At 47.5% G+C, this 22391-nt stretch overlaps 1 protein-coding gene across 1 annotated transcript in view; it reads left to right on the plus strand.

Annotated features, from left to right (window-relative positions):
- LOC138948640 (14 kDa phosphohistidine phosphatase-like) overlaps positions 1-22391 on the plus strand; it is a 48540-nt gene that overhangs the window by 22557 nt on the left and 3592 nt on the right. The window contains exon 3 of the mRNA XM_070320210.1: positions 16491-16615. Within this exon, the coding sequence (XP_070176311.1) occupies positions 16491-16615 (125 nt within the window). The remainder of the gene's footprint in view (positions 1-16490; positions 16616-22391) is intronic.

Raw genomic sequence — 22391 nt, forward strand, 5'->3', positions numbered from 1 at the left:
CCGTGTCGCGGGAAGAAATTCTGGCTATGTTTGCAACTCTGAAACATGACCTAGTTGCCTTGCATTCGGCAGAAAGGCCTGTCGCTCCCCTCCCGCCTGGCGTGGGGGGGGTGGCTTCTCTTTCTAGGCTGCGGCCGTCCGCGACGATCACGTCGGCTGATCTCGGGCCGGATTTTTTCTGGTTCGGTCGCGGATTCCCCTGCCTTTTCAGGGGGGTTCGCGTCCTTAGCGCCGCCCGGTTCCAGCGCTTCGGCGTTGGGCGGCGTTTGTGGGAGTCCCCATCTTTTTGGGGGCTCACACTTGCCTGCGGGCCCGGGTTACGCTCTGGCGTCGCCGGGTTCGCAGACGGCTCCTCCCCGGCAGTACACCGTCCATCACGTGGCGGGTGCGCTAGGGAGCGGCGTAGCGCGCCAGCCTGCCCCCCTGGGATCAGTTTCGGCTGTCCCGGCCTCTGGGGGGCAGGCAGCAGCGTCTTGTTTGCCCAGCTCTGGCCTACAAGATTCTGTCGGCGGTCATCGACCTGTAGCTCTTGGTTCGGCTGCCGCCGTTCCTGGTTGGAGTTCGCAGGGGGTAGGCTCCTCTGGTTGCCCCTCGGGGCTTCCGGTCGGGCCTGCCCGCGGATTGTCGTCCTCGACTTCCGGTTGTGCTGTGGCAGGCACTTCCGGTGGAGGACAGCGGGCTAGTGGTTCCGGTGGCAGTGTCCCTGCTATCCCGTCCCTGGTTACGCATCGACTTCCGGCCCCGACTTCCGGTTCCGCCGCGGCGGTTCCGGTTGTCGGCGGTGCTGTTGGTGGACAGTTTGCGGCGCTTCCGTCTATTGTTCAACCGACTCTAGCCACTTCCGCTTCCGTGGACGGGTGGGTTTCCGGTTTGCCGGACCCTCCTTCTGATGGAGATCAGGAAGGTTTTGGAGAGGAACAGGAAGGGGATGAGGATTGCTCTGAATCTGCTACCCCCTTACGGATTCCCAATAAACTGGGCCCTACTCTGGAGTTGGCTGCGGAGATAACCTCACGGTATTTCCCTGAGGGTGTCTCCGCCGATTCTACTGTGGTCGCACCCCCTCCTTCTGCTTTGGCAGATTTTGCGGGCGCGGGGGACACGAAGGTGAAGTTCCGGTTCATGGAATCTCCTTCCGTCCCTTTTGTGATGGCTCAGGTGTTGGCGGACGCTAACACACCCTACCCTCTCCTGGCTGCTCATGGGGAAGCCCCCCCGTCTGCTCAGCCTTGGTTAGCCTCGGCTCAGGCAGGCGGCGGCCTCCCAGCTAATTCAAGAAGATCGCGGCTGCCTAGCAGGCCACATTCTCTTCTCTCCTCGTTTTCACTGCCCACAGCTCCACTTCCGGTGACTCCGGAACTGGCTCGCTTACGGCAGGACGGTTTTAGCCGAGATAGGACTGCCGTGTGTACGGAACAGAGTCTACTCGGGCTGGAGGAGAGCGGGCGTTCTTCCCTCGAACTGACCTCTTTAGCGGAAACGCTCATCCGGTCTCTCACGAGAGCCATCGCTTCGTCCATCGAACCTTTTAGGTTCCGTGACGATGCCATTGAGGCTGATGCTGCCATGCTCTTGGCGGCCCTCGCGAAGGTCACTGACAGTCAGATGACTCTTGCTGCTCGGCTCTACTCTCAGGTTGTGTTTTGGAGGCGCGAGGCTTTTCTTAACGGCTCACGCCTGACGGATAAGGCCACCATAGACTCTTTGAGAGTCTCTCCCTTCTCAGAGGGTGCGTTGCTGGGATCACGCTCTTTGGATGCCCTCCGGCAGCAAACGGAGGAGGCTCGTGACCATCATGTGGTGCAACTGACGGAACTCGCTCTTAAGCAGCACGGTAACAAACCACGGAGTTCTGCACCAGCTGCAGGCAAGTCCTCGGGGCAGAAGTCGTCTCAGGCAGGTAGGGGTGGTTCACGTTCCCGCCCTTACCAGCGTAAACCTTCCTTTGGGAAGCGGGGGTCTGGGCGCAAGCCCAACCCCCAATGAGACCCCCCCGATCCAGTCACCCCCCCAGCCTCTACCCTTTTGGTAGCAGGCGGCCTCTCCCGGGCCCTTCCAGCTTGGCTGTCTCGGACAAGCAGCCTATGGATCAAGGGGGTGATTCGATCGGGGTTCCGCCTTCCTTGGCAGGAAGGCAAGGCCCCTTTGTCCAGAGCGCCGGCCAACTTCCGGTTTCCGGCCAGCCCCGACGCTCGGGAGGCAATTCAGGCAGAAATCCTTCTCTTGCTGCAGAAGCAGGCTATAGAGGAGGTTCTCGACCACTCCTCCTTGGGGTTTTACGGAAGAATCTTCGTTGTCCCCAAGGCTTCCGGGGGGTGGCGGCCAGTCTTGGACCTCTCTCCACTGAACCGCTTTTTGCGCAAAATTCGGTTCACCATGGAAACGCCGGCGACCGTCAGGGAGGCGCTTCGCCCGGGCGACTGGGTGACGTCCGTCGACCTGACGGACGCCTACTTCCACATCCTCATGCACGAGGCGGACCGGAAGTGGTTGCGTTTTCTGTGGGGGGACCGAATCTTCCAGTTTCGGGCCCTACCCTTCGGGCTGTCACTTGCTCCCTGGGCGTTCACCATGGTGGTGCGCCAGCTTTGTGCCCTTGTTCGGCAGCACGGGGTTCGGCTCAGGGCATACTTGGACGACTGGCTGATCCTTCATCAGCGGGAAGCGCTATGCCTTCAGCATACCCAGTTTGTCCTTGCCCAGGCTCAGGATCTCGGCTTCCAAGTCAACCACACCAAGTCCGAGTTGACTCCGTCGCAGACCTTTACTTACCTCGGCATGGTCTTCGATTCACGGGAGTGGACAGTTCGTCCCACTCAACGCCGGGTGGACAAACTGCAAGCTCTCCTGTCTTCCCTTTTAGGGCTTCAGTCAGCTCCAGCCCGGACGCTTGCGTCTGTACAGGGCCAGATGGAGTCCATGTCGTCCCTTATTCCGCTAGGCAGATCCCACAAGCGCCCGTTTCAGGCGGCTCTCAGTTCAGTCTGGAATCCGACTTCACAAGGCTGGGACGTTTTGGTTCCTCTCGGGGTCTGGTTTCAGCAGACCACGCTTCAGTGGATGAACACCCCTTGGCTTCTGCAGGGAGTGCCCATAGCGCTTCCTCCTCCCTCCACGCATCTCTTTTCGGACGCGTCTCAGAAGGGTTGGGGGGCTCATGTAGACACACACACGACGTCCGGTCGGTGGTCACAAGAGCAGCGGCTTTGGCACATCAATCGCCTCGAGCTCGAGGCGGTCTTTCTGGGGCTTCAGCATTTTCTCTCCGCCCTCCAGGGCACCCATGTGTTGATTCATACCGACAACACGACAGTCGCTGCCTACCTCAACAAACAGGGCGGTTCCCGATCTCAACTGTTGTCCAGCCGAGCATGCGAGATCCTTTCTTGGTGCGCTCGCCATCAGATTCTGGTCTCGGCTCGCTACCTGCCCGGCTGCCTGAACGTCCTGGCCGACGCCCTCAGCCGGTCCTCTCAGATCCTCCACACAGAGTGGACCATCACGCATCAGGCGCTCCTCCGCCTTTGGGCGCAGGTAGAGCGACCGATGGTCGACCTCTTCGCCACGAGGTTTTCGCGTCGCCTTCCGATCTTTGTTTCCCCGTTTCCGGACCCGGAAGCGTGGAAGATCGACGCGATGACGATAAGCTGGACAGGGCTAGTGGCTTACGCCTTCCCTCCCACTCCACTCATCGGAAGGGTCCTGCGAAAAGCCGACTTAGAGCGGCCTCGTCTTCTTCTCGTGGCACCGCGCTGGCCCAGTCAGCATTGGTTCCCGGACCTCCTGCGGCTCGCCAGCGGCCCGCCAATTCCGCTCAGCCTTCGGCGAGGGGAGCTTCTACAGCCCAGGACGGGCATTCTTCACGATCGCCCCGAGTTCCTGGATCTTCACGCCTGGCGACTGTTCGGCGATCACTGAAGCGCTCAGGCGCCTCAGACCTTACTCTGGACTTAGTCCAGAAGGCTCACAGGCGTTCCACCTCCTCCGTTTATTCGTCGCACTGGCTGGCTTGGACTCGATGGTGTGCGGCCAACAATGTTGTCCCGGTTGCCCCGCGATCAATGCAGGTCGCAAACCACTTGGCATGGCTCTCCGCTCAGGGACGCGCCGCGTCCACTTTGCGCGTTCGCCGCTCAGCCATCTCAGTTACTCTTAAGCAACTTGGTCGCTCCATCTCCCTCGGGGGAGTCATCGCGAGTGTGCTAAAGGGCGCGGCCCTCAGTTCTGCAACGGAGAGAACTTCTGTCCCGGCTTGGGACGTTCTGCTAGTACTCGAATTTCTCCGTTCTAGTGCTTTCGAACCTTTACAAGACGCTAGTCTTTCTGACCTTACGCGCAAAACTCTCATGCTCATACTGCTCGCTTCCGCGCGAAGGGGCAGCGAGATCCACGGCCTCTCAGGTTTAGACCGTGATATCACTTTTGAAAGAGACGGCTCGGTTTCACTGCGTTTCCGTCCCGATTTTCTCGCCAAAAATCAAAAACCGGACCAACTTTCACCGATCATTTCCATTCGGCCTCTTCGGGACATTTTAGCCCCCGGCGATCCGGATCTTTCTAACTGTCCGGTACGTGCGCTTAAGGCTTACTTGTTGCGTACCGCTCCGATTCGAGCATCAGCTCAGAAGTTGTTGTTTATTTCGATTAATACAGCCCGAAATAAAGACATTGCAAAAACCACGCTTACCAGATGGTCTTCCACACTTATAAGGCATGCCTATCAGTGGTGGCAGACACAAGGGGGGGGGCAGTCAGTCCTTCCTCTTCGATCACCTCGGACTCACGAGGCTCGAGCGTGGGCAACTTCCTTAGCTGTCCTCAAGTCTGGTAGGATGTCAGACGTCCTCAAAGCTGCATACTGGACGTCTCAAGATGTCTTCCTCAGCTACTACCTCCGGGACATTGCCAGCACTCACCCGGACGGTACCAACTGCCTCCCAGCCATGGTTGCCGCAGGCCAGATACTTCCAAGAGTTTAATGTGAGTATCCCACCGCCTTTATGTGCAATCTGCCATTTATGTGAGTTGAGGTAAGAATATGTGATTGAATCGAAAATTTCAAAACTAAATTTTCATTTAATTAATATACTTACTCAACTCACATCGTTTATACCCTCCCATCCATCCCCGCTAACATTATATGTGTTACAGGTGTGTGTTTCCGTGGGGGAATGAAGGCCGGTAGCAGGACCGCGCATGTGCGGGTTACCGGTAGGGGAGGTGACTCCCGTCCTTGACTACGGATTGTTTTTCTTAGGGAGTTACTTCCCCCCTTACCAGGGTCGAGTACTACTTCAATATCTTAGCAATGAACTGAAGTTAATGCCATTTATGTGAGTTGAGTAAGTATATTAATTAAATGAAAATTTAGTTTTGAAATTTTCGATTCTGTTACCACACGCCCCCCCCCCCCCCCGCCCCCCCCCCCCCCTCCGACACACACCTCCTAACCCCACCACCACTACCACACCTTACAACTACACCTACACTGGTAGTCTGTATTTATTTCCCGTCCTACCTGCCCTGAAACCCTCAACGTCAACAGGTAGCGGGGGAAGCTGCTGTAGTAATTAATGCGTCATTGGCGGATGCGTTTTACCGATAAATCGTACGTCCCGGCCTGAAGCGAAAAGCAGGCCAAATACCTGGCTTGAAACTGTGTGTAAAGATGCTCTGGCCTGCCTTCACGTGTGAGAATGGTTGTGTATACCACCACATATCCAGTATTGGCGTTAACCGGTTATTACCGGGTTTTTTGACTCACATGCGAAGCAAAAGTGAGTCTATGTACTCACCCGAGTCGTCCGTCCGTCCGTCCGTCCGGACGTCCGGACGTCCGTCCGGCCGGCCGTCCGGAAAACTTTAACGTTGGATATTTCTTGGACACTATTCAGTCTATCAGTACCAAATTTGGCAAGATGGTGTATGATGACAAGGCCCCAAAAAACATACATAGCATCTTGACTTTGCTTCAAGGTCAAGGTCGCAGGGGCCAAAAATGTTGTCTAAAACATTTTTCACATTTTTCACATTTTCTCTGAAGTTTTTGAGTTTTAATACCTCACCTATATATGATATATAGGGCAAAGTAAGCCCTATCTTTTGATACCAGTTTGGTTTACCTTGCTTCAAGGTCAAGGTCACAGGAGCTCTTCAAAGTTGGATTGTATACATATTTTGAAGTGACCTTGACCCTGAACTATGGAAGATAACTGTTTCAAACTTAAAAATTATGTGGGGCACATGTTATGCTTTCATCATGAGACACATTTTGTCACATATGATCAAGGTCAAGGTCACTTTGACCCTTATGAAATGTGACCAAAATAAGGTAGTGAACCACTAAAAGTGACCATATCTCATGGTAGAAAGAGCCAATAAGCACCATTGTACTTCCTATGTCTTGAATTAACAGCTTTGTGTTGCATGACCTTGGATGACTTTGACCTTGGGTCAAGGTCACATGTATTTTGGTAGGAAAAATGTGTAAAGCAGTTCTTAGTGTATGATGTCATTGCTAGGTTTAGTTATTTGACCTTGACCCTGAAGGTCAAGGTCATGTAAAGGTCAAGGTCAAGCATGTGAGTCGTATGGGGTTTGCCCTTCTTGTTTACCGTTTGAAACGAGAAAATACCGGAACAAATTGGCTACTGGAATGAACTACCGGTTGATATTTAGAACTACCGTTTTTTCCCCGCAGTTAAAACATCAAAACCAGTACTCTGAGTTGGACTCTTACTAGTTCCAATGACCAGCCTACCGTTTTTTCTGGACTGTTTGCATCATAAAAGTTTGCGTACCGGTTTGATCAAATACTAGCGCCATCACTGATATCTGTTCTGACCATTATACATGGAATAAGCTAGACGCCGGGGCGTACCTCCGGACAAGGTTTAACACAAAATCTGTTTAAAAGTTAAGAGATGAAGTCTTCTAAAAAGATTTGAAGTACCGATTATTGAGGAAGGTTATGGAGCCTTCTCCCTATTTATATTACTGTGATACTCCTTAAAGGCACAGAAAGCCTCCCGTAAACCATCACAGAGTTCCCCGAGCGTCTACATACAGTACAAGCATACTTCCATTTAAACGCTCACCGAACGGGAACATCCTGGCTGCTTTCTGTCGAGCGTGAGAAATTTTCAAAGAATTTATTTTCGTGGACTTGGCCCTGAAGAACAATGGCGCCTCGTTTTGGTGCTGGACGGCTGTTATGAATATCCCGGAAATCACGCCCGGACAGTAAGTCTCCCGTAAACCATCACAGATACTGTCAGGCTTTTACACACAGTAAAAACACCCTTCCATTTGAACGCTCACCAAACGGGAACATCCTAGGTGCCCTACGTAAAGAGCGAGCAATTTTTAAAGAATTAATTTTGCAGATTGTCTCGAACACTTTTTGGACCCATCCTGAACTCAGGTCAAAAATGAGTTACTTCCCTTAAGCTGGCGACAGCCGTGGATCGATGATTATCAGAATGTTTTTGGACCGTGGTGCGTTTTTGCGCTAGACCTAACTTTTAAAATCTAGCTTGTTACACAAACATTCTTTAATCATAAAAGAATTCTTTTTTCATCAAGACAAGATCAGTGCAATTCGAAGTTGTGAAAGTTTGAAAAAAGAAAAGCCCGGAAGCAGGGTCACGCAATGGTCTTAGCAGACGACGGTTTATCAGTCAGTGCATATCGCCGTTCCTCTCAACAGTCAAAAGCCATCCCGAGAGTTCTTGTGAACCACAGCCGTTTGTTTCGTGCATAAAAACGTGCTATTGTAAATAAGCTCACATCGAGTCGCATTCAAATAAGGCTAACTGACGACTACATTGTGAAAAAGGGAAACTGGATCACACGGGTTCACGATGGCTCAGGGGTAAGATAAACCACGCAAAAATAAATTCTTTGAAAATTGTTCGCTCTTTACGGAGGGCACCTAGGATGTTCTCAATCGGTGAGTGTATAAATGAAAGGGTGTTTGTCCTGTGTGTAAAAACCTGACCGTATCTGTGATGGTTTACGGGAGGCTTACTGTGCCTTTAAATGTGAGTTTTTTGTTTAGAGAAAGCCAAAAACAAAACAGAATAAGATCGACGCTGAATTGGTCTCGCGTGATCCCCTGGGTACTCGAGACGAGAAACAATAAACAAACTAACATGGAATAGGAGGATACTCAATAACAATGATGATGTAAATAATAGTATTCTTACTACCTATGATCTATGATAAGTTATTATTAGGCAAAACACAAAAAAAGGTGTGGTTAAGGTAACATAGTATCGCGGGGTCGAATTGGCGACCTGCACCTGGTCTTTAAAGATGTTTATTAAAGATGTCCATAATTACATTTACTCGCTTGGCTTTATGAGTGTTGAGAGGACAGACAGATCTTTATAATGGAGACAAAGAACAAGGTACGAACAATCTTAAGAATGCAAACGAAACCAAGAGCAACAATTTCTTCTTTTTATTTAGGGTACAACTTGACACAAAAGGGGAAACAACGTGCGTACTTGCTTACCTGATGCAGACTGTTCTGTTGGCACTGTAGTTCAACTGTCGTATCCTATCACTTGTCTCTATGCTAACTTATTCTAAGTAGTAACTTGTATTTCTTTTCTGCTGGTCAACACTCCTATACTCTATGTCCCTAGCTCTATTTCCTCTGGTCTGGTCTATAGCTCCGTCCTCTAAGAAATCTCTGCAGTCCGTCTTTTTGTCTTCCCTATCTCCCTAGATGGGACTGGGTGGCCGAGTGGTAACGCACTTGCGCTCGGAAGCGAGAGGTTGCGTGTTCAGGCCTGGGTCAGGCCGCAATTTTCTCCCCCCTTTCCTAACCTAGGTGGTGGGTTCAAGTGCTAGTCTTTCGGATGAGACGAAAAACCGAGGTCCCTTCGTGTACACTACATTGGGGTGTGCACGTTAAAGATCCCACGATTGACAAAAGGGTCTTTCCTGGCAAAATTGTATAGGCATAGATAAAAATGTCCATCAAATACCCGTGGGACTTGGAATAAAGTAAAAAAAATTCCATCTCACACGGCATTAAGTCTCAGGAAACATGAATACACGCATGCAGGAAAAAAATAAAAAATATGGGTAGCGCCGTATATTGTATGGCAGCTCGCTTTCCCCAGGGAGAAAGCAGCCCGAATTTCCATGAGGGTAACCTCACTGGACTATAAATCTTATCCATCCAATCCAATCCTAGATTAAGTAAGCTTGGGCCCTGTGCCGTCTTCCCATTTTTGGAGAATGACGTCACAGGGTCCAGCATTTGACTAAATGTAAAAAGAAAAAGCCTAACGGTTTTGAGGTTTGTGTTTCTGCAATGTTTTGACATGTGCAAGTTATCCAGAGAGGGTGAATACAGCGAATGAAATTGTTTTTAGCGCTCCTGCGCCGTTAGTTTGTCAGATCAAGAGGTGGTCCATATTAGGAGCCGGTCCATATTAGGAGCCCTTCCTCTAAACAGTAAATAGTAGAGCTATATGGTATATCACACAGTGTTCAAAAAGTTGAACACGTGACTTCAATTAAGAGTCAAAATTAATAAACAGTTGCCACAGGCCTAAACAGCAGTTTCAAATTCATGAAAGCTGCGAAAGATTATGAGGGTAATTAGACGCGAATCAGTTCTGCTACCCCCTTCGCTTTCCACAGGAAATGACGCGGATCGATAATTATGATGTAACACCACAATGATTGCAGAATGACGTCAGCAGCAGCTGCTGGTGTGCATTACGTCAGGATTTCAGCTGGTTGACAGCTGCGTTTTCGCTGCGCGTGTGCATAGCTCTCTCCCCCAAAGAGGAATCCATAGGCCTGATGTAAACCACTGACGAGCCATTTAGCTTTTAACTGGCTGGACTTCCTGGAATGTAAGCAAATTTATGTTAGAATTTTGACGGTTTTACGGTGATTGCAACAGATTTGTCTGTAGATTATGCCGCCTGCGCCGTGTTTATGTCGAACGGACTGACGTTCACTGTCCGTCTGTAACTGTGTGGATAATGGACTCGTGCATATTTTCGACATTTATGTGATTATTCGAAGTGATGGGTGCCATAAAAGGCTAGGATTTGAGACTTTCCGCTTCTTCTTCTTCTTTGATCAACATACTTGCAACAATTGGTTGTAAGGTGTGGACAAGAGACTGCGTTCAGTTCAGTCCAGTTTAGTACGACGTTTTCCACACCTAATTACAGAATTAACTTCGCGGATGCTTGTCAGTTAAGAAATTTATATCAGCAAAAAAGACCTTCACTGTTAGGCGAAACAAGTACTTATTCTGTTCTTACCCTTTCGTACAATGTATGTGGATTTGAAGATATTTCAAAAGAACATCGTCTCAAACAGACAGAAGTATATGTATTAACGGTTTTCCTGGTGTACGGCTGAATGGTAAAGTGATTTGAGAGCCTGAGACAAGAAGGGTATCTGCTTTTGTTGTTACACGCAGGTGTAAATGGTGTTACGAATGTGAGTAAAATGAGTAGCATATGTTCATGTTGTAGCGATACTTCAGGTGTACTGAGAATTATCCTACTATATGGAGAAGCGTTTTGAAGTCTGTGAAACGATTTATTCTAGTTATGTTATGGTGTGTGTGTGTGTGTGTGTGTGTGTGTGTGTGTGTGTGTGTGTGTGTGTGTGTGTGTGTGTGTGTGTGTGTGTGTGTGTGTTTCGCTCTCTCTCTCTCTCTCCGTCCCACCCTCCCGCTTCTCTCTTCTGAATCACTCATCGTCTTCTTAGTTAGTCCGCAGGAGCTTGTACCTAAGCGCCGGTCGATGTACTCCTTTATCCTTCCTATTATTTAATAGTAGTAATTGTACAGGAAGGATGAAGGAGAAGATCGACCTGCGCTGTAATACAAGCTCCTGTGGTTAATCGTACATCTATTTTACGCGGGTTGTGCTTTGGTTGCCTTATCGCACCTCTGTCAGTCTGTCTCTGTCTCTCTCCCCCCTCTGTCTCTCTCCCTCTGTCTCTCTCCCTGTCTCTGTCTCTGTCTCTGTCTCTGTCTCTGTCTGTCTGTCTCTCTCTCTGTCTCTCTCTCTCTCTCTCCCTCTCTCTCCCCCCCTCATCTCCCTCCTTTACTTTCTGATTCTTCTTCTCGGTAAGACGTAGAACATTTTCTTTGGTAGAAGTTTGTTCTCTTTTTCCGGTTTCTCTGCTATCCACCGTTTAGATGAGCGGGCGGTGCTTTGACACCCTCATTAAAAGTCCATCAGCGTTATCAAAGGCCTCGTTAAAGCTGGCTCGTGGCAACAAGCTGAGCTGCCCTGCCTACGCCAGCAACGCCGCCAACACCACCAACAAAAACACCACCAGAGATGAGAGGAGAACGATTTCCGTCCATTTTGCAGAGTGATGATTTAAAGATACGATCCTTTCGATGTAAACTATCATATGTGGCCAGGCGAGAGATGAGAGCAGAACGATTTCCTTCCATTTTGCAGAGTGATGATTTAGAGATACCACCCTTTCGATGTAAACTATCATGTGGCCAGGCGAGAGATGAGAGCAGAGCGATTTCCGTCCATTTTTCAGAGTGATGATTTAGAGATACCACCCTTTCGATGTAAACTATCATGTGGCCAGGCGAGAGATGAGAGGAGAACGATTTCCGTCCATTTTGCAGAGTGATGATTTAAAGATACGATCCTTTCGATGTAAACTATCATATGTGGCCAGGCGAGAGATGAGAGCAGAACGATTTCCTTCCATTTTGCAGAGTGATGATTTGAAGATACGATATATCCTTCCATATGGCAAGGCGAGAGATGCGGAGAGGGAAATGGTTTCCGTCCATTTTGCCGACTGATGATTTAAAGGCCCATTCCATTTCGAATTACGGTCTCAGATCGGGTCAGGCTTGTACATGGAATACAACCACCCCTCAACTTGGTCACATGCCAACAATCAACAGGCTGGATGTTCCCTGAGCACAGTGGTATGTTTGGGGTAAAATAAATTTCGAAAGTTAATTCATAAAAAAGTCCAACTCACCAGAGCAAGCAGTCAGGGTGTTGGTTTTTGTTATGTGACCAAGTGGAGGGATGGTCACTCCCCATGTTGAAGCCTGACCAGATTGGAGACAACGAACCCCCCGCGGGTTAGGGGGAAGAATTTACCCGATGCTCCCCAGCGACTAACAGATTCTGTTTCTCTTTTTACCCTTGTTAAGTGTTTCTTGTATAGAATATAGTCAATTTTTGTAAAGATTTTAGTCAAGCAGTATGTAAGAAATGTTAAGTCCTTTGTACTGGAAACTTGCATTCTCCCAGTAAGGCAATACATTGTACTACGTTGCAAGCCCCGGAGCAAATTTTTCATTAGTGCTTTTGTGAACAAGAAACAATTGACAAGTGGCTCTATCCCATCTCCCTCCTTTCCCCGTCGCGATATATAACCTTCGTGGTTGAAAACGACGTTAAACACCAAATAAAGAAAGAAAAAAGAAAGAAAGGAGACAACGAGGCGAATGGAAGTGGGCCTTTAAAGTAACCACCCATTCAACATCTAAGCTGCTTTTTGTACACAGTAGACATTTTCTGGTAAATAATTTCGTTCAAAAGTAATTATTCCCACAAAATCGGCGTATGCTGTCTGAATGGCGGGTAAAAACGGTCATGCACGTAAAAATCCACTTGTGCAAAAACATGAGTGAACGTGGGGGTTTCAGCCCATGAATGATGAAGAAGAAGAAGAAGAACAAAAACAAGAACAAGAAGAAGAACAAGAACAAGAAGAAGAAGAAGAAGAACTTAAGTAATTATAACACCTGTGTGACGGGCGCAATGGCCTAGCGAATAAGATGCCGGCCTCCCACGCTGGAGGTTAAGTGTTCGAATCACGGCCGCACCTGGTGGGGAAATGTTTCCGATCTCCCAGGTCAACTTATTTGCAGACCTGCTGGTGCCTTAATACCCCCTTCGTGTGTACACGTGAGCACAAACCCAAGTGCGCACGGAAAAGATCCTGTATTCCATGTCAGAGTTAGGTGGGTTATAGAAACACGAACATACCAAGCATGCATCCCTCGAAATCGGCGTATGGCTGCCTGAATGGTGGGTTAAAAACGGTCATACACGTGAAACGAACTCTTGCAAAACACACGAGTGAACGTGGGAGTTTCAGCCCAAGAACGAAAGAAGAAGTAGTGAAGTCAATTCGCGAAATTAAGTCAGAAAAAAATGTCCATTCTGAACAGGAAGCTGTCGGGGTGTGGATTTTTGGTATGTAAAGTAAGTTTTAAGGGGCTTATTGTCCGTCAGGTCTTAATTGCCTGTATTGGACATGAATTGGTTTATACGATTCGAGTTTTACGCCCTCACGGCTTTTGATGTCTGCGTGTTTAGGTGGTATCAGCCATCTGCACCTATGGTAGAATGACCAAGATCTTTAACGTGCCATTGTGGTGACACGGGGGTGGGAGATGGATACCGTCTCTGGGTCTGCACATAAAGTTGACCCGTGTCCGTCCCGGCCCGGATTCGAACCAGCGACCTTTCGATCACAAGTCCAGTGCTCTACCACCTGAGCTACCCGGGCCCCCCTAATTTTTGGTATGTGACAAAACGGTCACTTTTAAGACACAGGGCACCGATTGGCCGTATAAAATTTCATCTCACACGGCATCACTGCAGAGCGCCTAGAACTGTACCCACGGAATATGCGCGATATAAGACTCATTGATTGATTGATTGATTGGCCCCCAAAATCGACTTCGCTTATATTTTGCTTATATTTTGACTGTGACGTTTTCAGAGTGTGTTGAAACAAGTGTGGGTGGACAACAATTAGACAAATCTACAGGACAGACTTTTCAATATAAGGACATGCCAAGAGTGGGTTCTATTTTTTTCACACTTGTTTCAACGCACTCTGAACATTTTACAGGCATAATATTGTCGAAATTGGATACTTCTTCTTATGCCTAAATCAAATTGAAATTAATTCACCCATAAAAAAAACTCCTTCCAGGAAGCAGTGCAGGCTGCTGATTGTGTGTATATATATGTGTCGAAATGGGGGGGGGGGGGGGGGGGAGGGGAGTGGTCCGGGGTGAAGAAGACCTGCATGACTAGATCTGCGCAGAACCGTTTTCGTCGGAAGTACAGCTCCTTAAAGTTTCACTGGAATCTACATGGGCACTGTGGGAAAACAAATGGTGCAAATTTGTTTGATTTTACCTTGGTCTTCTATCCTTGAAATCTGGTCCGCACTTTCGTAGATTCCGAGACCACACCGATTGCAGGGAGAATCACCGGTGCATGGTTTTACGTTTCGTTTCCTGTCTACCTGTGTTTACACCCGACTCTTATCCGACAGTGTGTTTTGTAAAACAATGTTTTTCCCATCCAGGCAAGGTTGTTTGGGGCCACACCAGTGCACATGTGCTGGATCCATATTCTCTCTGACGCTTCTACACGCTTTTTGTCCTTATGACATGTCTTTCGACGTCTGTCTGTCTGTCTGTCTGTGTGTGTGTGTGTGTGTGTGTGTGTGTGTCTCTCTCTCTCTCTCTCTCTCTCTCTCTCTCTCTCTCTCTCTCTCTCTCTCTCTCTCTCTCTCTCTCTCTCTCTCTGAAGTCACTAACAAGGTTTTTGACTCACATGCGAAGCAAAAGTGAGTCTATGTACTCACCCGAGTCGTCCGTCCGTCCGGAAAACTTTAACGTTGGATATTTCTTGGACACTATTCAGTCTATCAGTACCAAATTTGGCAAGATGGTGTATGATGACAACGCCCCAAAAAACATACATAGCATCTTGACCTTGCTTCAAGGTCAAGGTCGCAGGGGCCATAAATGTTGCCTAAAAAACAGCTATTTTTCACATTTTTCACATTTTCTCTGAAGTTTTTGAGATTCAATACCTCACCTATATATGATATATAGGGCAAAGTAAGCCCCATCTTTTGATACCAGTTTGGTTTACCTTGCTTCAAGGTCAAGGTCACAGGAGCTCTTCAAAGTTGGATTGGATACATATTTTGAAGTGACCTTGACCCTGAACTATGGAAGATAACTGTTTCAAACTTAAACATTATGTGTGGCACATGTTATGCTTTCATCATGAGACACATTTGGTCACATATGATCAAGGTCAAGGTCACTTTGACCCTTATGAAATGTGACCAAAATAAGGTAGTGAACCACTAAAAGTGACCATATCTCATGGTAGAAAGAGCCAATAAGCACCATTGTACTTCCTATGTCTTGAATTAACAGCTTTGTGTTGCATGACCTTGGATGACCTTGACCTTGGGTCAAGGTCACATGCATTTTGGTAGGAAAAATGTGTAAAGCATGTGAGTCGTATGGGCTTTGCCCTTCTTGTTTTAATTTTTTGTTCATAATCACCTCATATTTTGATCATTTAGATTTTCTCTCTCTCTTTCTCTCTCTCTCTCTCTCTCTCTCTCTCTCTCTCTCTCTCTCTCTCTCTCTCTCTCTCTCTCTCTCTCTCTCTCTCTCTCTCTCTCTCTCACGCATGCTTGCACATAAACCAAAACACATGGGCGACTCATTATGAGCCTCTACTGTCCGCATTGAACGAGAAGGGCATTACCGAAAGTCTTGAGTGTGTGTGTGTGTGGTGTGTTCCTTTATTACATATTTCGGAGCCTTCTTGACCCCCTTGACATTACCGAAGACCAACCGGCCCTGACTTTCAAAAAGTGTTTTAAAAAAAAAATCTTTTCTGGGCTTTATTTGTTCCAAAGTTCATCTCTAAAAAAAACACCGGATAAAAGATATAAATTAAGGGAGGTGGGAGAGATGTGTCTTTTGAAGACTTACATACGTAGCGGTGCTGTTTTCAGCGCCTCAAATTCTCTTCAACAACAAACAAGACAATCATCTCTGCACTTTGTATTAAAAGAAACAAGACAATCATCTCTGCACTTCATCAAACAAAACAATCATCTCTGCACCGTGTCACACATCATACAACAAAATCATCTCTGCACTTCATCAAACAAAGCAATCATCTCTGCACCGTGTCACACATCATACAACAAAATCATCTCTGCACTTCATCAAACAAAGCAATCATCTCTGCACCGTGTCACACATCATACAACAAAATCATCTCTGCACTTCATCAAACAAGACAATCATCTCTGCACCGTGTCACACATCATACAACAAAATCATCTCTGCACTTCATCAAACAAAGCAATCATCTCTGCACCGTGTCACACATCATACAACAAAATCATCTCTGCACTTCATCAAACAAAGCAATCATCTCTGCACCGTGTCACACATCATACAACAAAATCATCTCTGCACTTCATCAAACAAAACAATCATCTCTGCACCGTGTCACACATCATACAACAAAATCATCTCTGCACTTCATCAAACAAAGCAATCATCTCTGCACCGTGTCACACATCATACAACAAAAATCATGTTCGAGCTGTGTCAAACATCAAACAACAAAATAATCTTTGGAATGTGTCTACTCTGTGTGTTTCAGCCGACATCTACGAAAAAGTTGTGGGCGACATGGAGAGCAAAGGACTGGATTGCGAGGTGCTGGGCGGCGGGAGGATAGAGCATGAGCCTTCCAAAAAGTCCATCAAGGTCTACGGGTACTCACAGGTAAGGAAACGAGTTGGGGATGGGGATGGGGAGGGGGGGGGGGGGTTGAGGGGAGGGGGGGGGGGGGGTTGAGGGGAGGGGATTGTCGGGGATGGGGTCGTTGGAGAGAGAGAGAGAGAGAGAGAGAGAGAGAGAGAGAGAGAGAAAGAGAGAGAGAGAGAGAAAGAGAGAGAAAGAGATAGAGAGAGAAAGAGAGAGAAAAAAAGAGAAAGAAAGAGAAAGGGAAAGAGAAAGAGAAAGAGAGAGAGAGAGAAAGAGAGAGAAAGAGAGAGAAAGAGAAAGAGAGAGAGAGAGAAAGAGAGAGAGAGAAAGAAAGAGAGAGAGAAAGAAAGAGAGAGAAAGAGAGAGAAAGAGAAAGAGAGAGAGAGAGAAAGAGAGAGAGAGACTCACAGGTAAGAAAAAAAGTTTGGTGAGGGAAGGGGGGTGTTGGGGTGTTTTGATGGGTATATATAGGGTGGTCATGGGGGGATAGTCACAGGGAGAGAGAGTGAAAGAGAAACTTCTTTATAGTTTCTTATGAGTTGAGAGAGAGAGAGAGAGATAGGTTAAATTTATGATGCCATCAAGGGAATTTGTTTATGTTCCTTCCTGATAACCGCACACGCACGCCGCTTGCACGCACGCACACACACGTATGCGCGCACGCACGCAAATACCACACACGCACGCACGCACGCACATACAAGCAGGCGCTCGCGCACGCACGCACACACACACACACTAACTAACTAACTAACTAAGTAACTACAACGCGGCAACTAGTTCCACTGAACCAGTGAACTTCTCTGTAGAAAGGGAAGAAGGAAAGAAAGCCACTATTTATTTACATTAGAGGTGTAGAGAAAAAGTCGACCAGCTCTCACAGTAATCTTGCAATGGCAGCGAGAAATGTTACCTGCAGAGCGCAAGGTTGTCTTGCGTAGATATTGCACAGCTCTTGTTGCTTCTCGCTTGTTTTCCTAGAGCTTTGCTAGACCAGGGAGTAGTTTGTTTTGTTGCGGTGATGGGGGGTTTGTTTTTCGCAGGTAAAAATTCCACCTCTGGGGTACATACCAGACGGAAAGGCAATATCCTTTGCATCGCGTGTGTGGAATTGTTTGACCCGCTTTTTTGGCACTCTCAAACGTTCGCTGCCTAACGGCAGGTACACGGATTGTGAAGCACAGTATTGGTCAGTTTCAGTGCGCTTTATTACACCCCCGGTATAGGGGTGTGTATAGGATTCGGTCGATGTGTTTGTTTGTTTGTTTGTTTGTGTTCGCATATAGATCTCAAGAATGAACGGACCGATCGTCACCAAACTTGGTGAACAGGTTCTATACATTCCTGAGACGGTCCTTACAAAAATTGGGACCAGTCAAACACACGGTTAGGGAGTTATTGGTGGATTAAGATTCTACAAGGACTTATAGAGGGACATATTAATGGTCAAAGGGAAATAACCATTCTCACTGCCACCAACTGAGAAGGTTATTTCCCTTTGACGGGGGTGTTTTTCCTACCTCGGAGGAATTTCTTGTTTTTTACACATTTTGTTACTCTCAACGTACTGTTTGTCAAGCCTAGGATGTAATTAATTGGGCGAAGTCGATTTCGCGAAGTCTGCTTTACGAAACTGGCTGCACGAAGCTTTGGCACTGAATTTTCACGAAGTCGACTTTAGGCCCAAATAAGGACAGCCTTTAAAGCTTACCTACTTTTGCTGTCTAACTGCAGCTGAACGGAATGTTAGTAGTCCACTGCAGATTATCCCAGCCCGCTACACGTTGCATGAAAGGAAAACAGGCCAAGTACTCGTCATAATCCCTATCGCGGCATAAATAATATGCAGTGCGTGTTAACCCGTGATTTGTAAAAAATGTAAACCTACTTTATTGTCCCATTGCTGGGAAATTCGGGTCGTTTCCTCCCAGTGGAAAGCTAGCAGCAACATGTGGAATGCAACATTTTTACATTTTTACAAATCGCGGTTTTAGGTTCGACGTAATTTGTAAAAAGTTTTTACGATTTTACAAATCACGGGTTAACAAGTGCGTCGTCTGTGCCGCTGAAACTGCGCAGGTATATTCTGCCCAGCTACACGAAGCTGCAGCTCACACGGGACAAGATTTGGCCAACGATGCGTCGACATTTAGAAATAAGTTCCGGGGAGTTCCGGGGGCGTTCTTTGGTTGCTCCAGGCGACACAACGCACAATTTTCGTTCAAATCGATGACAACTTTGGCCGTCATTTCAGTGAAGACAACTGTCATCAAAATCGGAAGATGACGTATATACGGCCGTTTTGAGTCACCCCACAATATAGACAGCCGTAGTGCGTTATATAGACATAGAACACTTTATTATCTCAGACGAGAAACTCAGGTGTGGTGTATCACAGCATTAAACATTGAGAGTCTTAGGAGGAATCTACCTGTGATTTTTATCAGTCGGTCAAATGATCTTATTAAGTTACTGTTTGTGTTAGTCCTGTAGAGAAATCTTGATTGCCACGGTGAAATATGTCAGAGCGTACCCTTCCGGGTTACCATTCGGCAGTGCACGTGCGGGTCAAATGCGAAACGAGGGTCACACCAAAATACTATATATTTCTGTCCCATGAAGATAATTTGTCAACACAGAGAATTGTTTGTATCCGTGTGGTTGGGTTTTGTTGGCTAGTTAAGTTTCAAGTCATGGGTAGAATGTGGCATAGAGAAGATAACAGCGAATCAGAGAAGATAACAGTGAATCAGAGAAGATAACAGTGCGCGCGCGCGTGTGTATGTGCGTGAGTGAGTGAGTGAGTGAGTGAGTGAGTGAATGAGTGAGAAAGAGAGTGAGTGAGTGAGTGAGTGAGTGAGTGAGTGAGAAAGAAAGAGAGTGAGTGAGTGAATGAATGAGAGAGAAAGAGAGTGAGTGAGTGAGTCAGTCAGTGAGTGAGTGAGTGAGTGTGTGTGAGTCAGTGAGTCAGTGAATGAGAGAGAAAGAGAGTGCGTGTGTCTGACTGTGTGTCGGGGAGAGAGAAAGAGAAAAACAGAGAGAGAAAATGACAGAAAGAGAGAGACACACAGAGACAGAGATAGGAGACAGACAGACTGAGACAGGCCTGCAGACAGAGGAGGGGGGGGGGGGGAATTGGGGATAAAAGACAAGACGGAGGAGGGGTTGAGGATTCAGCCAGACAAATAAATGCGTTCACACGTGTTGCGTGTCTTTAACCCCACCGATCCACCTCGCTGTTTGTCGCCCTTTGATATTTGCGAGAACCGACGGGCATGTGAATGTCTCACCTGCATATTTCCGTTGCATTTTTTTGTACCTGAGATTGTGCAGAGTCTGGGAGTCTGCCGAGACTGTGTACCGGCGAATCCATGGCGCCGAACTAACTTCTATGGAGTACTAAAGGGGTGGGGGGGGGGGGTAAGGGGGGGGGGGGGGTAAGATTGACAAACGAACTGAGAGCAGCGTCCAAGAGAGACGGAGACTTGACAGACCGCAGCACACACACGCACACACGAGCACGCAAACACACACACCGCATCGTTTAGTTTTGTATTGTTCCGCTAAAAAGCCTCTTCTTGTGCTCTTTCTTGTGAAGCATGCACACTCACACTCACACACACACACACACACACACACACACCCGCTTGCACGCACGCACATATTGTATCGCTAAAAAGCCTCTTCGCGTGCTCTTGCTTAAGACGCTCTTTTTTCTTGCAATTTTAGTCGCGTTATTCTTTATCCCTGTAGTTCAGAAATGGAACAAGATTCCATTCACGTGAATTTCCCAACTGGCATTAGCCAACAACGGCAACGAACACACTCGGACACAGAGAGACAGACACACAAACACTCTCTCACGCACGCACGCTCACACACACACACTCACACTCACACACACGTACACACTAGCTCACACACACACACACGCACGCACCGCAAACATTGACAGGCAGACAGTCAGACAGACAAACCTGCAGCGGATAACCCAACAAGAATTCAAAGCTGAAACGAGACATTCTTGGCATATATCGTGACAGTGTGTTTACGAAGGAAGATGAAGGGGAGTGCTAATTCTAAAGAACAGAAGCTGGAACGATAAGAATGATAAAGATGATGATCTGCTTCTGAGGGAGAAAGAAGAAGGGGAGAAATGGAAGATGAAGAAAAGATGGGAGGGAAAGCTGAACTGAACTTTGCTTGAAGAGAGACAGAGACAGAGAGACCAACAGAGAGAGAGAGAGAGAGAGAGAGAGAGAGAGACAGAGACAGAGAGACCAACAGAGAGAGAGAGAGAGAGAGAGAGACAGAGAGAGAGAGACAGAGACAGAGAGACCGACAGAGAGACAGAGACAGAGAGAGAGAGAGAGAGAGAGAGAGACACACACAGAGAGACACAGAGAGAGACACACAAAGAGGGAGACACGGAGAGAAAGGGAGAGAGGGAGATAGAGATAGCACTGCTCTCACTGACACGAGCTAGGTGAGATATAACTTCTCTCTGTTTGAGTCAGAACCTAGAAAACTACATCTATGTTGTTATGCCATTCCATACCTGATGGGATGGGGGAGAAGAAAAAGCCCAGCAAATGAATGGAAACACCTGTATTGATAAGCATGTCATTTTGCGTTTTTAACTTTCGGGTAGACGGAGTGGAAACGTCGGGTGGCAGTGAATGTGGAAGATGAGGAGAGAGGTGGGGTTGGGGGATGTGATAATGTTAATGCTCAACTTTGTGTAGGCTGGGTGCATTATGTGTGGGTGGTGGGGGGGGGGAGGGGGGAGAGTGGGCGGAGGGAGGGAGGGAGGGAGGGAGGGAAGAGGTTAACCTTCACCAGATCACGCTTTGGACTAGACAGTCTGGATGATGTGGTTCGTGAACGACCCATACTTTCCAAAGAAGGATTCAACGTATAAAGTAGGTGTCGTACACGACCCACGCCATCCGAATAGGAATACACGTTTTGCCGCCTCTGTGCAGAGTATGGGTCGTACACGACCCACGCCATCCGAATAAGAATAAACAGCGTAAAATTCCTTACGTAAATCCATATGGGTCGTCCACGACTCGCATCATCCGAACTCTGTAGGTCAAATTACGTCATCGTTTATTTTTTTGTTTACCAAGATAGTTTTTCAAAAGTTGGGCAATAGGACGGTCGTATGGTGATCGGAGATTACATGAAGTCTCAATTAAAAAGTCCAAACAGTTTTAGAGATAAAGACGATTTTGTGAGGCTCTGGGTCGACCACGACCCACGAAGCACGGTGAAGGTTTGGGGGCGAGAGAACATCACTGCAAAAAACTATATAAATGTGTATAGTCTGACGCGGTGTTGGGGCATGGTGTGAGGGGGGGGGGGGGGTGTAGGGTTTGGAATGTTCAGATGGACGTGAGTAAAATGTTGTATTCAAATGTTCAGATGGACATAAGATATTCTGTTCACATGTTCAGATGGACGTAAGATATTCTGTTCACACGTTCAGATGGATGTGAGTAAGGTGTAACAGAGGTTCATGTGGACGTGAGTAAGATGTTCTGTTCTGATGTTCAGATGGACCTTAGCAAATTGGACTGTTAACATTTTCAGATGGACATGAGTAAGTTGGACCCCGAAGATGTCAAGGTGGCTTTCAGATAGGTAGACGCACGTCAGTAAAACGGAGTGCTAAAATAGGCAAAAGGGCTTGGTATAAAATTAATGTGGACTTATTATGAAGACGGGCAAATGGGAAACTCCATTTTGGCGTTTTTCGTGTGAACTGATTTTTGGACATGACATATTACCC

This window comes from Littorina saxatilis, linkage group LG15 (assembly GCF_037325665.1).
Source record: "Littorina saxatilis isolate snail1 linkage group LG15, US_GU_Lsax_2.0, whole genome shotgun sequence".
NCBI classification, from domain to species: domain Eukaryota; kingdom Metazoa; phylum Mollusca; class Gastropoda; order Littorinimorpha; family Littorinidae; genus Littorina; species Littorina saxatilis.